The 16,815-nt window shown below is 34.8% G+C and overlaps 2 protein-coding genes and 1 non-coding gene across 3 annotated transcripts; all 3 read right to left on the bottom strand.

Moving 5' to 3' along the window:
• Window positions 1–217: 217 nt before the first annotated feature.
• Window positions 218–289, bottom strand: TRNAG-UCC (transfer RNA glycine (anticodon UCC)). Its single transcript has one exon. It is a non-coding gene; the product is annotated as a tRNA-Gly (tRNA).
• A 623-nt stretch (window positions 290–912) lies between these two features.
• LOC129874755 (cation/H(+) antiporter 18-like) lies at window positions 913–5,450 on the bottom strand. The gene is given in 5 exon segments (XM_055950143.1): window positions 913–1,999; window positions 2,001–2,294; window positions 2,380–3,381; window positions 4,112–4,338; window positions 5,305–5,450. Coding segments are annotated over 4 exon segments (2,373 nt in total). The 5' UTR covers window positions 4,295–4,338; window positions 5,305–5,450; the 3' UTR covers window positions 913–1,105.
• Window positions 5,451–7,147: 1,697 nt separating this feature from the next.
• LOC129874672 (uncharacterized) lies at window positions 7,148–10,809 on the bottom strand. The gene is made up of 7 exons (XM_055950028.1): window positions 10,413–10,809; window positions 9,422–9,591; window positions 8,849–8,951; window positions 8,651–8,767; window positions 7,754–7,924; window positions 7,422–7,545; window positions 7,148–7,328 (listed from the first exon to the last, which is right to left on the bottom strand). The coding sequence occupies exons 1-7, from the start codon at window positions 10,701–10,703 to the stop codon at window positions 7,213–7,215; spliced, it is 1,092 nt and encodes a 363-aa protein (XP_055806003.1). The 5' UTR covers window positions 10,704–10,809; the 3' UTR covers window positions 7,148–7,212.
• Between the last annotated feature and the right edge of the window lie 6,006 nt (window positions 10,810–16,815).

Here is a 16,815-nt window from a genome sequence, read left to right as displayed (position 1 = left end):
TACGTTAAACAAAAATATTATTATTCTTTTGAAAAATAAGTATTACTTATCTTTTAATATTTGATAAATAAATTTTAAAAATCTTATTTAATACGTATATGTAATGCAAGTCATTAACCTAATTTTAAAAGAATCTATTTGGACAATACACTTGAAATCATTGAAAAAATAAGAGAAGAAAAGGCAAAATTACTTTCTTTTTTTTAAAAAAAGACCGTGCGTCTGCCGGGAGTCGAACCCGGGTCTATTGCTTGGAAGGCAATTATCCTAACCGTTGGACTACAAACGCTTGTTGTTTATCAGGCGTCACATTGTTATTATAACAATCTTGAGAACTATGAATCTTGAGAACTTTTAATTTTGTGCTTACACAATTGACACAAATGGTATGAAACTTCTTATTTTATAAAATTGGTGCATCTTCTCTTTGTGAACTCTAAAGTGTAAGATTTAGATTCGCTTAAGTTGTGGAGTAAAAAAGAAGTATTATAAAACTTGAGTTAATTATGTGAGGCAACAAATTTAAAAATTTCATCGGATCATATGTTTGAGTGTAGTGGTCATTTAAAAACTTGTTTAAGTTCCAAACTACAACTTTGAGTCCTTCAAGTTCATATATATACATATGGGGACATGTAAAATTGATATTATGATTTTTCGCTTCGACACCTTCACGAAAACATGTATTAATTGGACACTCAACCTAATAAACCTATCCTATTGAACACCTTTTTCACAATCAGCAAAAAAAAACATGTAATACACTCGTTGCTGACATGGAAACACAACGAACTAACTGATTACACATAACATTTTTGAGTTACTGAAAGTCCATTTAAAGAAGAATATGAATTGTTTGTAGGTAAGTAGGGGGTGAAAAGAAGACAATAAACTTGAAATGTCACTTATGAATACGAGTAAAACGCTCCACTTACCATAAACAAAATAGCAACCAGAAAATTGACAAGTCTTCATACATTGAATTATTGTATTATAAAAGTGATAATTACAGCTCAAAAAGATGAATAGAACAAAATGTCAAGAATGAAGAAGAGTCATTATAATTCAAATATCATTGAAGAGTCCCTAATTAATTCTCTGGCACTCAATCTACAACCATCTGTTGAGAACTATTTGCATACAAGTTATCATAATACTGTTGCACCACCAGGACTGATGCTGTTGTGGCGAATTCCGGTGAAGTCAATAAACCCCCGATTGGCCCGAGTTCAGGGCAATCAATCTTCTGCCTCAATGCGAGAGGTACTACACCATTGGGCATTCGACCAACCAGAAATAAACTGCATCGACTGTAATCACGTAGGATAGTAATTGTTTCCGACACATTTCTAACATTCTTCTCTTCATATTTAATGGAACTGTCGTCTGATATACTCGTTCTGAAAGCAGCAAGAAACTCCTCATCAGCAGAGACTAATGTTGCAGCAGGAGTGCCTTCTGTATCTATTCTTACTATCTCTTCTGATGAATCTGACTCCTCTAGGAAGAGAATGACTGTTAATTCGACTCCAGGATGCTCAGCCATACGAGCCCCATATGCAAGTGCTTCACGATCATCATGGCCCCCAAAAAATAGAACGGTAATAGAAAAGGAAACGTTGCTTGCAGATATCTGTGCAGTACCACCGAGTCCACGATCAACAAATATCCCTACTGAACATGAAGCATGCTCAAGAACCCTTCTGTTAACCAAGTGAAAATCAGGTCGAGTTGACTCAAATGACCCGTCGAGCCTCAGATTCTTGTGATATGGTAAAATTATCATTGCTATATTTTTCTTCTCAGCAGTAATGCAAATATCTTCATGCATGTCAGAGAGTGATGAGATTGATGTCATGGGACGCACAGAGACCTGACTTAATTGTTGGAAAGCCTCGAACGCCACAACAACTTGGTTAGCTGACCGCTGACCCTTATTCCAGAAGGGCAAGCCATTATGTCTAGCCTTGTGTACCATTAAGATAGCTGACGCCTGACGGTCTCTCCGAGAACTCCATGAGATGCATTGCATATACAGAAAGCCTTTCTCCCCTCTCAGTCCCACGTGAGGCCTCAAGGAGATTAATGAGCGATGGAATATTTCTAGAACTACAGAAGCAGGTTAGTATTCGCAGTTGAGTATTCGGATTTTTCCTTTCTATTCTTCTATGTTTATAGTCGCCTTTACTTAGCATTTTCGCTGGCTTGTAAACAGCCAGAACCAGAGGTGTGGTGATAAAGGTCGTGAAGAGAGCCATCATAACCATGATAGCAAAAGTCTGATCATTCAATACCTGCATGGGACGTAGCGTAAACAATTTAAAGCAGAAACAGATTACCTGATTTCACAATACAAATAAGATGCTAGACGAGCATTACCTTTCGATCTTTACCAATGTTAAGGACAATCAGTTCCACTAGTCCCTTACTGTTCATAAGAAATCCAAGAGCAAGAGCTTCATTTTTGGGAATCCTCCAGAGAAGGGAAACTATAAAAGTACCAACAATCTTCCCAAAACAAGCTGTAAGTATGACCAGAACTAGCAAACCCCATGATTGTATACCTTGGATTGTAGCAACGTTCGTTTTTAGACCACTTGAGACAAAGTATAATGGAAGGAAAAGACCAGATACAAGGTCCTCAACTTTTTCAACCAGTACACCTGCAAATGGTCCCTCCTTTGGGAGTAGAACTCCAATCACGAAAGCCCCAAACATTGCGTGAATCCCAATAATATCAGTGACAAATCCAGCTGCAAGTACAGCAGCTAAAGTACCACAAATATACAGCTCACCCACAGGTTCACCTTCGTGGCAATGCCGCGAAATCCACTTAAAAATTGGTGGCACAATAAGACTGGCGCCAACGACAAAACCACAACCACAGAGGAAAACCCAAAGTGACACAACTGGGGATAGATTATCACCAGATAAGGCGATGGCAAGAGCAAGTAAAATCCAAGCTGCCACATCATTAACTGCTGCCGCAGACATGGCCATTCGCCCAACATCAGTAGTTAAAAGTTTCAGCTCAGCCAAAATTCGTGCCAGAACAGGAAATGCAGTAATGGAAAGGGCTACACCCATGAATACAAGAAATGAGGTAGCATTTACACCTTTATTTATAGTTTCTCGAAGAATAAATGAAGTGCCGATTCCCAAAGCAAACGGAAGACTAATTCCTGCAACAGCAATGGCAAGGACTTTTTTCCCACTCTGACGCAATGACTTGACATCTAGTTCTAAGCCAGCCAGAAATAAAAAGAACAGGAGACCAATGTTTGCAAAAGTGTCTAAGACAGTGATGCTCTTCGGCGGGAATACTGCATTCAAATAGCCTTTGTTTCGACCAAGTGCTGATGGTCCCAGCAATACTCCTCCCTATATATCAGGAACAGAATGATTAGTTTTCTAAACAGAATGAAATTCAAGATAACCTTTAAATTTTCTTGGCTTTGCAGTACTCCTGTAATTCAATAGAAAGGTGAAATTGTTCTTTCCTCTTCCAAAAAATGTGCCATGAAGATAAATGAAAAGGAAGACTAGAGGATCACATCACGGAAGTTGATCAGTGAAGTCTAATATACTGTAACGAGGAAAAAAAGCATGTGATTCGAGAAAACAAAAATAAAAGGGGCTTTTGATTGACTTATAAATGATGATCCAACCAAGTAGGCTTTTCTTTGGTAGTTACGGGTCGCTAACAGCAGCATTTTGGAGTCCAAACCACTACCAAAGGGAAGGAGGAGGAAGAAAAGAAGAAATAGGACAGGTAAGTACAAAGAAGAAAATTGAAAGGGCAAAATAGTTATGAAGGGCAGATAATTTACTTTCAGCTAGGAGAGAAATAAAATGGAAAAGAATAAACCAGTTACGAAATGAAGATAACAGGGCAACACAACATACCCAATGTAGTCCCACAAAGTCAAGTCTGGGGAGGGTAGAGTGTATGCAAAACTTACCCCTACCTCACGGTAGAGAGGTTGTTTCCGATAGACCCTCGGCAAATGAAGACAATAGGGCACCATAGGAAACATAGTTGTTTTCTGATACACAATTACAGACAATAAACCAAATTTTCTTTGAGATGGTGGCAGGAAAAACAACTTACAATAATCTCAGCAATTACACGTGGTTGTCGTAGCGGCCGCAGCAAAAAGGCAAGACCTCTTGTGACGATGAGAACTAAACATATCTGTAAAATGGCCAGCGGAAGTGCAAAATCCAGGGGATTATCACCTTGAAAAATGCCATTAGACGTGGCCTTCATTGGAGATGGACAAAGCTGATCCATAGTTTTACTGGATGCCACTCCAATCTAGTCCTGTAAAAACAATACTATAAAACAAGATGGCTATTACACTTACAATTTCAACTCAAAAGAAACATATCTTAAGGAAAGGATCAACTGGAACATCTTAAGTAGAATGATGAGGTAAAGAAGATCCAATGTTCCCAAAGGGATGTTTAAGTGGTTAAGGACTGGGAAAAAAGCATGCAGGGTCGACGCGCTATAACCAGAGGTGGATCCAGGATTTAAAGTTTATGGGTTTCTATAATAGAAATATAGGGTTTTAGTCTTTTAGACGAAGCTAGTGAGTTCACATGAACCCGTAGGTATAACAGACATCCACCCCTGGCTATAGCACTTAGTGTGAGCCTATCAACCTTGGTATCCAGATTTTCATAACCAATGTACTTTTGAGCAGTAGTAGGCTGTCACTAGCGGATACCACCGCTATAAATATATGCAAATACCTATTTTAGAATAAGAAAAAGGGCACTTCAAAATACAAATTCAATCAGTACCAATCCCTCCAAAAAATAAAATGGAACGAGTAATTCTACTTGGGATGTCTCTTACATTTCTTTCAAACTTGTTCACAAAGGTAGGGATGAGGTCTGCGGACTATGTTGTTGTTTATGTGGTAGAACACCAATTTGCCTAAAAGATTGATTATTTTTGCACAAAACATAATACTCACCGGAAAAAAGAATATGCAGATCAAAGGATCAATCATCTATGGTTACTTGTTCATCACTTATGGCTAGTTTTTATTATTATTATTATCATCATAGCAAATTAAACAGACATATTAGGTTAGCGTGCAGCTGACAGCATTAATTAAGCAGAAGATTAGAAAAATCATTTTCCTGCACAAAATGATCAAAAGAATGCAAATCAAAAAAATGGGTCGATTCAAAATTCCCAATTTAATCCTTTTCGCTGAAGTTCACAAAATTTCAAATCAATATTACAAATCGAAAATGTTTATAACTTTGTACTGAGTTAGAAATCATTACCTTATGAACTATGTTTAATTGGTTGCTTCAGAAAAATTCCAACACCAAAATAAAGATAAAGATAGAATGTTTTTTGTCAACTTTTTGAAAGTGATGGTAAGACAAACAGTTTGGTGTGTGAACAAGTAGCTTTCACTCCCCCCAAAAAAAGGTGAGTTAAGTCCGAGATTGACTGAAAGTACAATTGAAGGATCCATTTTGAATTTGGCATCTTAAAATTTAATAATTAAATATAATATTAATTGATGTATAACCTAAAATTTTAACAAATAATTTGAGAAATAAATAATTAATGTTGAGTGTATAACAGAAAAAAAAATCTTTTCTTGATATGTTAAAAGTATAAAAAAATCATCTATTTTTAAAATACCGAACAAAAAGTGAGCGGAGAGTACATAAGTATACTCACTTTGCCCACTTTTATTTGTTCGCTATAGGTTGTTTAAAATCGAACATAAATCAATAATTCTAATTGAAAAAAAGTTATTGATTTATTGATAATGAGTTATTGGTTTAGCTGGTTCAATAACGGTTTTAATTATTTTTTTATTATTGGAATATCGGTTTTTAATGGCTTGAGATTTTTTCTTAATGGATTAATCGATAAACCGTGGTAAATTAAATAATTATATTTATACCATTTGATATATAAAATCTTTGACTTAGAGTTCAACTTTATATATTTATTTCTAGTTGTCTCAAACTCTCAGCTATTCTACATGTGACGGTGTTTTCTTTTGAGTAAGATGTAGTCTGCCAAATTATGTGCATAGTTCATTTGTTTGTCACCTTGTTTCTAAGTAATTTCCAATGATTTTTTTTTGTATCAAATCTTAACAGTTAAATCGATAATCGAACTGATAATGATCAATAGCCGATAAACCAATAACCTGTAGGCCAATATCTTAATGTTTCTATAAAGGTTTAGTATGTCTACAAATCAATAATTGATAAGTTAAACCGCTAAACTTCAAAACCGAATCGAACCAACCGATACGCAGCCCTAGTTCACTGTACTAAAAATAAATATCCCCTTTTACTTATTCAATTTAAAAGATCAAGATAATTAATCAATCAATGTCTTATTTACACTTGTTATTAAATGTAGCCATTTTTTAAAGCATTAAAATTCTAATACAATATGATTGTAGTCATTTTTTTAAAGCTTCTTACAATCCTGCATTTCCAACTAGTTCTGTAAAGTTCAAGGGATGTGTTGTGGAGGTTGATATTATGGAAAACTCTTGAGTACTTTTCCACCAGAATTTTGATTAGTGGATATTTCTTGTTCCTTTTTGTTTCATTTAAAAGTATGGAGATACTACTACGTACGCTTTCGGAGACAAGAGGGGCTTGTTCAGGTGACAAGCACCCTTCACCTCCAATCCTAAGATTATGATTTTGAGTTACCACGAGAGCAAAACAAGGTGGGAGTTTTTATGGGGCATGTATAAGACCAAATCCATTCGATTTCTAAAAAAAGATTGTCAATTCTTAACTTTTCAAGAAATCCTTCATTGGTAGTTGTGACTGCCTGATTTTTTTCAATCTTTTCGACCTTGGTCTTATGAGAGCAAGTCGAAAAAATTGAGAAATAGAACCATCTGATAGATGCTCTTATTACACTCACAGTCTCTTTAAGTATTGTATACATCATTAGTCTAATTCTTTGTTGGAACTCCCTGTAATAACAAACTTGCAAAATGGATCTCTTTATCATAAAGAGATTCGGTATTCTTAACCCTGCTTCACCCTACTAGTTATTTGAACAAGTAAAAATTATGTCTTGATCTGAGTAGAAATAGCAAAAAAAAAAACAGTTACTCCAAAAACCAAATACCCAAAAAGTCAAAAGTTCCCTTCAATATGAAGGAATAATTTATATGGTAACAAAATCTTCTCCTTGTTTTAGGACAATGAGAAGACATAGGATTCTTGTTTTTCCTTTGGATTCCCTTCTATAATTGTTAGAATTTTCTCATCCAAATCTATCACAGCTGTGCAAAGTGTGTACAATAATGGACCTGAAATGAGGTTAAAGATGCATCATTTCATTAATAAAATGGATATCAATAGAGGAATAATGTGTAATATTTTTCATGAACTCAACTAACTACCTGTCATGTAAATAGGATGCTTCTCATTGTTCATGTCACCAACAAGTGCTAAGAAATCACTTTTTGATTCCTTTGCTAAAGAAGATGCTCTTGTTTGCCTGCTCAAGGAGCTCTCATCTTGTGCCTTCATTAGCCAAAATATAGACAAGAATTTAACTTTAATATACTATGATTTTTTTGATTGTACACTATCAGATCGCCTAAAAGATAACTAGCGTTAATCGTCCATAAAAATCTAGATTAGTAACGTGAAAAATAAGATATATATGCTACAACAGGTTAAAATGCAGTGGTAGCTTAGGAGTTAGGACAAAGTTTAAAGGTGTACTTGCCTGCTTTACTTGAAGATGCAGATACATGTTGGCATGGAAGAATGGAGTTTCTCCGATTTCACGAACAGAAATTCGATTTCTTGATGCAGTTTCAACGTTCAAAATTCTCCGAGTCCTTGTGTCAATCAAATTATAGCTATGCCCTACTGAAACTTCTGATGAATGAATCCTCTGGAATCCCACAATGACGGACATAAAAACGGGTTACCGTCTTGTGTTAAGAAAAGGGACCTTATCCTAACTCAAGCCCAAACGCTAATTCATGAGGTGAGGATCGATGATCCTAGATAATATATGGAAACAACATCGCGTTCTCTCAACCAATGTAGAATACCCGACACCCTCCCTGCATGCACAAAAACTAGACATTTTGGCGTGCGCAAATAACACCAAGATATGAAGCTCAAAGAATCGGAACAACTATAGCTTCGATACCATATAACTCAAAACAACCCACAATACATAAACAAACACTCAAACTTAGCCTCAGATGGCAAGTGAGCACTCTAACTTTGAGAATGCACATCTAGACACCTCAACTCGTCTCTATTGCGTCAGTTGAACACATCAACTTACAAAATGATCATCTAAACACCTCCAAAATTTATGTGTCATGTCAGTGTCGGGTGTCCATGAGATACAATGGAGACCAGTAGGAGTGTTTAGTTGTTAGCTAAGACCAAGTTGAGGTGTCTAGATATATACTCTCAAAGTTTGAGTGCTTACTTGCCAGTTGGGGCCAAGTTTGAATGTCTATATTTATGTATTATGTCAAACCAAAAACTAACTCATGAGCTGAAGACTGACAAGACTATGTAACAATGACTCATTCCCTCAACCAATATGTGACATTTAACAACGCAAATCAAAAGAGAATGAAGAAAATTTAAAGCTTACAGCCAGAGCATCCTCAATGCTACTTGCTTCAAGAATGTCTCTGGACACAAAATTTCTGCCAATGGCACCACCTGCTATCTCTTCCTCACATGGTGGTACTGAGTTCAAAGTGAAAGCCTATAATTGATAATTCAAATATAAATACAATCAGAACAAGAAATATTACTGATAATTGACAAGAAATGAATATGAGTATACCACTCCATGATTATTAAATCCAAAGGCACAACTTGGAAGTTCTCCAGCATATGTGTAAGCAGTGAATGTTGTTCCACTAGACAATGTCACCTTAACCAAATAACTGCAATATAATTAAAACAGAAAAGGGTCATATTTTCTAAAAACACCACAAATAATACAAGGATTTGTTGCTATTAAAAAAAGGCATGAAACAGACACAAGCACTCAAACATAGCTTCAGCTGGCAAGTAAGCACTTCAACTTTAATAGTGCATATCTAGAAACCTCAACTTGATTTGAACCGACAACCAAACCATCCTCACTTTGTCTGGTGGATGCCCAACGCTAAAGTGACACATAAAATTTGGAGATGTCTAGATGATCATTTTGTAAGTTGGAGGTTTAACTAACACAGTGAAGATGAGTTGCGGTGTCTGGATGTGCATATTCGGAGTGTTTACTTGTTAGCGGAGGCCAAGTTTGAGTAATTGTTTATGCATTATACCAAAAAAAAAGAAGAAGATAATTTACGTGTGGCCAACAAGAGCAACGTATTATGCCAAAAAAAGAAGAAGGAAGAAGATAATTTACGTGTGTCCAACAAGAGCAACATTTGCATCCTCATTATGAACTGCCACAGCCATGGAATTACTTACAACAAGAATATCTGAACAATCATCATTAATGTCTTCCTCCTTGGGATATTCCTCTGTCTTTGGAATGAAAGGCAATATTTCTTTCCTAAAGTTCAATAGTAAAATCTGGAGAAACCAAAAGGAAAAGAAACTATCAGTTTGTTAATTTATCAATTAGCTGTACTTAAATGCATAAGTATGGCCACTCAAGTCGATGATATTCTTCCACCCTTAATTAAAAGTTTAGAAGTACAAAAAAATCCTAAAAGGCGCTTTCCATTTGATGGATCTTACAAGTTTGAAATCAAAATTTTCATTAAAAAAAACATCAAAACATAAAAACGCAAAGCACATAATAGAGAAGTCAAGGGAACCCAACGTTGTTTACCGTAATACCACTTTATATATAGTGTCTAGGGAGGAGCTACAGCTTTGCTTTATGGTCAACAGAACATATTAAGTTTGGCTCAAATCTTGCATTTGTGTTGAAAGCTAAAATGTAGTAGTACCTCTGTCCCAATATATTGGACACATTTTTTTTAAGTCGGTCTCAAAAATATTTTTATATTTAATAACAATTTAATTTTAAAATATCAATTTCACCACTAATGAAATTATTTATATGCAGAGGCAAAATCAGAATTCGAAGTTAATGAGTTCGGGATTCTAGTCAATTTGAATTACTAGATTCTAAGTTAATAATCTATACATATTCAATAGATTTCTTGAGACAAATATAGAATCTTGATCAAAGTTACTGATTCAGCCGAACCCTTTCCCTTCATTCATACACTAGCTCCGCCCCTGTTTATAATCATATAAACTCCTATCACTTGTTTTAGACCATAAGTTAAAATTTTATGTTCCAGCGCGATACAAATTTGAATTAGTCTAGCACATGAGTATAGAATACAAAAAAGGAAAAAGGGGTAAGTTAGGAAGTTCACATTGAGAAAGGGGACACCACTTCCTTGAGCAATTCCTTTGAGTTCATTCCAGTAATTGGGAAACTTGTTCTTGTTTGTTTCAAAGAGAGTATGTATGAGTGTCTGGGAATTTGGGAGTTGAGCAAAAGGGAGGAGTTGATTTTGAAGAATAAGGTCAGTAGATAACCTGCTTTGTATCAATTTGGAGAATTTTTGCCCTATCAATAAACCAATTTGGAAACCATCATCTTCTTCAATAGGGCCAAATTCATACATTTCTAACTTGTTGAATTCCAAATTTGTACTTCCCATGCCCACTCTCTGTGTGTGTATACTAATGGCACCTTATCTTAAATCATTTGGGGCTGACAAAATGGTTAAAAGAACAAGGAATTATCCAAATGACCATTTAAAAATGGATCAAATATATCAATATTATTCACTGAAAATGGACCCATAATGTAGATATTCATAATATCAATCACTCTTTTATTTATTGTTTTTCATGAGTTGTTGTTTTCTGGAATCTAATTAGTTTGGTTTTTAGCTGGTATTTTCACCATGGGAATTAATTAAATTTTAAATAGTTAAAAACATATAATACATGAATAATTCATGTAAAGTATATGTATAATCGTATATAATTATGATATAATTCATGTATATCGATTAATAAAAGTAAATAAATTCGATGGCTATTTACGTAAAGTTTCCTAATATGAATATACATATTATTCGTCGATTAACTTATTTTTATCAGTATTAAATATGAGCCAGTCAATTATTTATTTTTTTCTGTTTAATCCATTTTCTACCCGTCCATATCCTCGACTGCGTGTTTGCCAATTCTATTTAGAGCTCTCTTTGTTATTTTATTAAAAATTAGTAGATAGAAAAAAGGATAACTATAGCACTTTTATGTGTGTAAAATCTCTATTTTTTAAAAAAATTATATTATCTATCAAAATACTACTTGTTACATAAATTGAAGTTTATGTATTATTATGAATTAGAAAAAAAATATATGTTAGTGTTATGAATATACTAACTTGATAATTAATAAAGAAAAGAGAGTAAGAGTAATTGAGAAAGAAGGAGAAACTGATCAAGAGAAAGAATTTTTTTTTTCGTATGTAAGTTTTTCTCAATTCTTACATTGAGAAGGCTATTATATAGCCATAAAATGAATGGAATAATAAGTGGACAACTAGCCCACTTTAAGTGGGCCCCACTGACAATTTGACATTCATTACTTAACACTCCCCCTTGGATGTCCATGTATAAAAAAAATTAGTAAAAATAAATAAATATACATATTTGGTAATACGCCTTGAGTGCTGCCTCATTAAAAACCCTACCAGGAAAACCCAATGGGACAAAACCTTGGTTAAGGAAAAAAGAGTGCAGCGCGTATTTTACTCCCCCTGATGAAAACTTCATTTGATATTTTGGAGACGACGCATTCCAACCTTATATCTTAATTTCTCAAAAGTTGATGTTGGTAATGCCTTTGTGAATAAGTCTGCAAGATTATCACTAGAACGAACTTGTTGTACATCAATATCACCATTCTTCTGTAGATCATGTGTGAAAAATAATTTTGGTGAAATATATTTCGTTCTGTCTCCTTTTATGAAGCCACCTTTCAACTGAGCTATGCATGCGACATTGTCTTCGAATATAACTGTGGGTACTTTAACATCATTTTTCAGACCACATCTTTCTTTGATGAACTGTATCATCGATCTCAACCACACACATTCTCTACTTGCTTCATGAATTGCTATTATTTCAGCATGATTTGAAGAAGTAGCAACAATGGACTATTTTGTAGATCGCCATAAGATAGCAGTTCCTCCATGTGTAAATAGATAGCCTGTCTGAGATCGAGCTTTATGTGGGTCTAATAAATAACCTGCATTTGCATAACCAATAAGGTCTACGCAACCTTTGTTAGTATAAAACAAATCCATATCAATAGTACCCTTCAGGTATCGCAAAACATGTTTGATACCGTTCCAATGCCTTCGCGTTGGGGAAGAACTATATCTTGCTAGCAAATTAACAGAAAATGTTATATCAGGCCTAGTTGCGTTAGCAAGATACATAAGTGCACCAATAGCACTGAGATATGGTACTTCAGGACCAAGAATTTTTTCATCCTCTCCTGGAGGTCGAAATTGATCTTTTTTCACTTCAAGTGATCGAACAATCATTGGAGTAGTTAATGGATGTACTTTGTCCATGTAAAATCTTTTTAAGATTTTCTCAATGTAGGCAGATTGATGGACAAAAACTCCGTCTGCTAAATGTTCAATTTGCAGACCTAGACAAAGTTTTGTCTTTCCAAGATCTTTTATTTCAAATTCTTTCTTTAGATATTCAATTGCCTTTTGGACCTCTTCAGGGGTTCCAATGAGATTTATATCATCAACATAAACGACGAGTATAACAAATTCTGATTTCGTTTTCTTAATAAAAACACATGGACAAATGACATCATTTATATAGCCTTCATTTATCAAGTACTCACTGAGGCGATTATACCACATACGCCCTGATTGTTTTAAATCATATAATGATCTTTGCAGTTTATTGAGTACATTTCCCGAGATTTTTTACATGCTTCAGGCAATTTTAATCTATTTGGAATTTTCATGTAAATTTCATTATCAAGTGAACCATAAAGGTAAGCTGTAACTACATCCATTAGATGTATTTCAAGATTTTTACTTACAACTAAACTGATGAGATATCGAAAAATTATTCCATCCATAACTGGTGAATATGTTTCTTCATAGTTGACCCCGGGTCTTTGAGAGAATCCTTGTGCAACAAGACGTGCCTTGTATCTTACAATTTCATTTCTCTCATTTTGTTTTTGCACAAAAACCCATTTATAGCCAACTGGTTTTACACCTTCAGGGATTTGGACTACAGGTCCAAAAACCTCACGTTTAGCAAGTGAGTCTAATTCTGATTGAATTGCCTTTTGCCATTCTGGCCAATCACATCTACGTCGACATTCTTCGACTGATTTAGGCTCAAGACTTTCACTATCTTGCATGAGGTTAATTGCAACATTATATGCAAAAACATTATCCACCGTAATTTTCATTCGATCTAAATTTATCTTATCACCGGTAGAACTTATTGAAAGTTCTTCATTCACTTGAGTCTCGGGTTCACTGATTTCTTCAGGAATATGAGCAATACTCAAACCTTGACCTTCTTCAGGAAGTTCGTGTGTAGTATCATCTTTATTATTTCTTACGCTTCTTTTTCTAGTATTTTTATCTTTTGAACCCAATGATCTACCACGCTTCAGGTATGTTTGGGATTCAGAAGCTATGATACTAGTAGATGGTCCTTTAGGGACATCAATACGGATAGGCACATTCACTGCAGGGATATATGACTTAGTTATCCGTTTTAAATCAGTAAATGCATCTGGCATTTGATTTGCTATTTTTTGTAAGTGGATGATCTTCTGGACCTCCTGCTCACATGTGCGGGTACGTGGATCAAAATGTGATAGTGATGAAACTTTCCACGCAATTTCTTTTTCTTTTTCGGGTTCCTTTTTCTCTCCCCCTAATGGCGGGAAAAATATTTTATCAAACCGATAATCTGCAAATCGAGCAGTGAATAAGTCTCCAGTCAACGGTTCAAGGTATCGAATTATTGAGGATGAGTCAAACCCAACATATATGCCCAACCTACGTTGAGGACCCATTTTTGTACGTTGTGGTGGTGCTACAGGCACGTATACCGCACAACCAAAAATTCTTAAATGGGTTATATTTGGTTCATGACCAAATACTAATTGTGTGAGAGAGTATTTATTATAATGTGTCGGTCTTAGACGTACAAGTGCTGCTGCATGTAAGATAGCATGACCCCAAACAGTAATTGGCAATGTTGTTTTCATTAGTAGAGATCTTGCTATTAATTATAGGCGCTTAATAAATGACTCTGCAAGGCCATTTTGAGTATGAACATGAGCAACAGGATGTTCAATTTTTATCCCAATCGATAAGCAATAATCATCAAAAGCTTGGGATGTAAATTCTCCAACATTATCAAGGCGAATAGCCTTTATTGGATAATCTAAGAATTGTGCCCTTAATCTTATTATTTGTGCTAACAATTTCGCAAACGCCAGGTTGCGGGATGATAAAAGGCACACATGAGACCATCTAGATGATGCATCTATTAGGACCATAAAATATCTAAACAATCCACTAGGTGGATGAATAAGTCCACATATATCTCCATGTATACCCTCTAAAAAGCCAGGAAATTCGATACCAACCTTCAGGGTCGATGGTCTGACAATTAATTTGCCTTGATAACAAGCAGCACATGAAAATTCATCATTTGTAAGAATCTTCTGGTTCTTTAACGGATGTCCAATTGAATTTTCAAGAATTCGTCTCATCATTATTGATCCAAGATGACCTATTCGATCATGCCATAACACAAATGTATTTGGATCAGTAAACTTCTGGTTTACGATCATATGTGCTTCAATTGCACTAATTTTTGCATAATATAAGCGAGATGACAAAGTTGGTAATTTTTTCAAAATATATTTCTCGCCTGAGACACTCTTGGTTATACCAAGATATTCAGTATTTATTTCAGTTAGTGTCTCAACATGATATCCATTTCTGCGGATTTCTTTAAAACTTAACAAATTTCTTGGGGATTTGGAAGAGAATAGTGCATCTTCTATAACAATTTTTGTTCCCTTAGGTAAACTTATAGTAGCTCTTCCGGAGTCTTCAATCATTTTGGAATTGCCAGATATCGTAGTAACATTAGCTTTTCTTCTACGCAAGTTGGAAAAATATTTTTCGTCTTTAAAAATAGCCTGAGTTGTTCCACTATCAATTACACAAATATCTTCTTGATTGATCATTGATCCAAATAAAATTTGAGGCATTTTCATATTTTCTTCACAAAGAAAGAAAGTAAATATTATAATTAATACAAAATTTATTATACAAAATTTTATTTTATTACATGGATCTAGAAAAATACAAACATAATATTTAATACATACAACAACAAAGAGAATTATTTAAATATTATCGGGCTTATCAACATTCATGTTTACTTCTGGAAAATTAAAGAAATCAGCTACATCCAGATGCATGGGTTCAATATTGTCCTCAGAGATGAAATTTGTCTCTGAATTATTTTCTGTCCTTTTTAACGATGCTTGATATAGCTGAACTAAACGTTTTTACAACCGGCAAGTCCGCGACCAGTGCCCCACACCTCCACATCTATGAATACACTTTCTGAATTTTTCTTCGGTAAAGCCGCTTCTGGCCTTTTACCCTGCCTTTTATATTGCTGATCATTTTTCGGTGCCAATCGATTATCATGATTATAATTTCTTTTTCGCCCATGACCACGACCACGACTGGGGCCATGACCTTTTTCTCGTTGGTTATAATTTGTCTGATTCACTTCAGGGAGAGGCAATGAACCAACATGCCGACTATCATGATTTTTCATTAATAATTCATTATGGCGTTCAGCAATAAGTAGGTGAGATAATAATTCAGAATATTTTATAAAACCTTTTTCGCGATATTGCTGCTGTAGGAGCATATTCGCAGGAGGAAATGTGGAGTATGTTTTTTCAAGTTTATCTTGTTCCGTGATTTCATCTCCGCATAAAGTTAACTGAGGTATAATTCTAAATAAATCAGAATTATATTCAGTTATATTTTTAAAGTCCATCAGTCTCAGATTTAACCAGTCATAACGTGCTGATGGAAGCATGACCAACTTCAGGTGGTCATACCTTTCTCTTAAATTTTTTCATAATTTCAAGGGATCTTTTAATGTAAGATATTGTAATTTAAGACCCTCGTCAAGATGGTGGCGGAGAAAAATCATAGCTTTTGCACGGTCTTGACTAGATGCCGTGTTATCATCTTTGATGGTGTCTGCCAGACCCATCGATTCAAGATGAATTTCGACATCTAGTGCCCATGAGGAGTAATCTTTTCCAGAGATATCCAAAGCAACAAATTCAAGTTTTGAAATGTTTGTCATTTTATGAAAAGAAAATTAAATAGAATTCTTACCGCTTTTTGTTACCTTCAAAAATAAATAGCCGGAGCCTCGTGCTGATAACGTGTTATGAATATACTAACTTGACAATTAATAAAGAAAAGAGAGTAAGAGTAATTGAGAAAGAAGGAGAAACTGATCAAGATAAAGAATTTTTTTTCGTATGTAAGTTTTTCTCAATTCTTACATTGAGAAGGCTATTATATAGCCATAAAATGAATGGAATAATAAGTGGGCAACTAGCCCATTTTAAGTGGGCCCCACTGACAATTTGACATCCATTACTTAACAGTTAGACAAATATAACCAAATCCCCCTAATATGAGAACAT

This window comes from Solanum dulcamara, chromosome 1 (assembly GCF_947179165.1).
Source record: "Solanum dulcamara chromosome 1, daSolDulc1.2, whole genome shotgun sequence".
Lineage (NCBI taxonomy): Eukaryota > Viridiplantae > Streptophyta > Magnoliopsida > Solanales > Solanaceae > Solanum > Solanum dulcamara.
Note: the sequence above shows the minus strand (reverse complement) of the source record. Positions and strands in the feature narration are given on the sequence as shown.

Excerpts from the sequence above, each read along its gene's own strand:
- LOC129874672 (XM_055950028.1), bottom strand. The coding sequence starts at position 10,703 with ATGGGAAGTACAAATTTGGAATTCAACAAGTTAGAAATGTATGAATTT. Across the intron at positions 9,592-10,412 it reads GTGGTGTCCCCTTTCTCAAT|ATTTTACTATTGAACTTTAG; the intron begins GTGAACTTCCTA and ends TGGTTTCTCCAG. Across the intron at positions 7,925-8,650 it reads GCATTGAGGATGCTCTGGCT|AGGATTCATTCATCAGAAGT; the intron begins GTAAGCTTTAAA and ends GTGGGATTCCAG.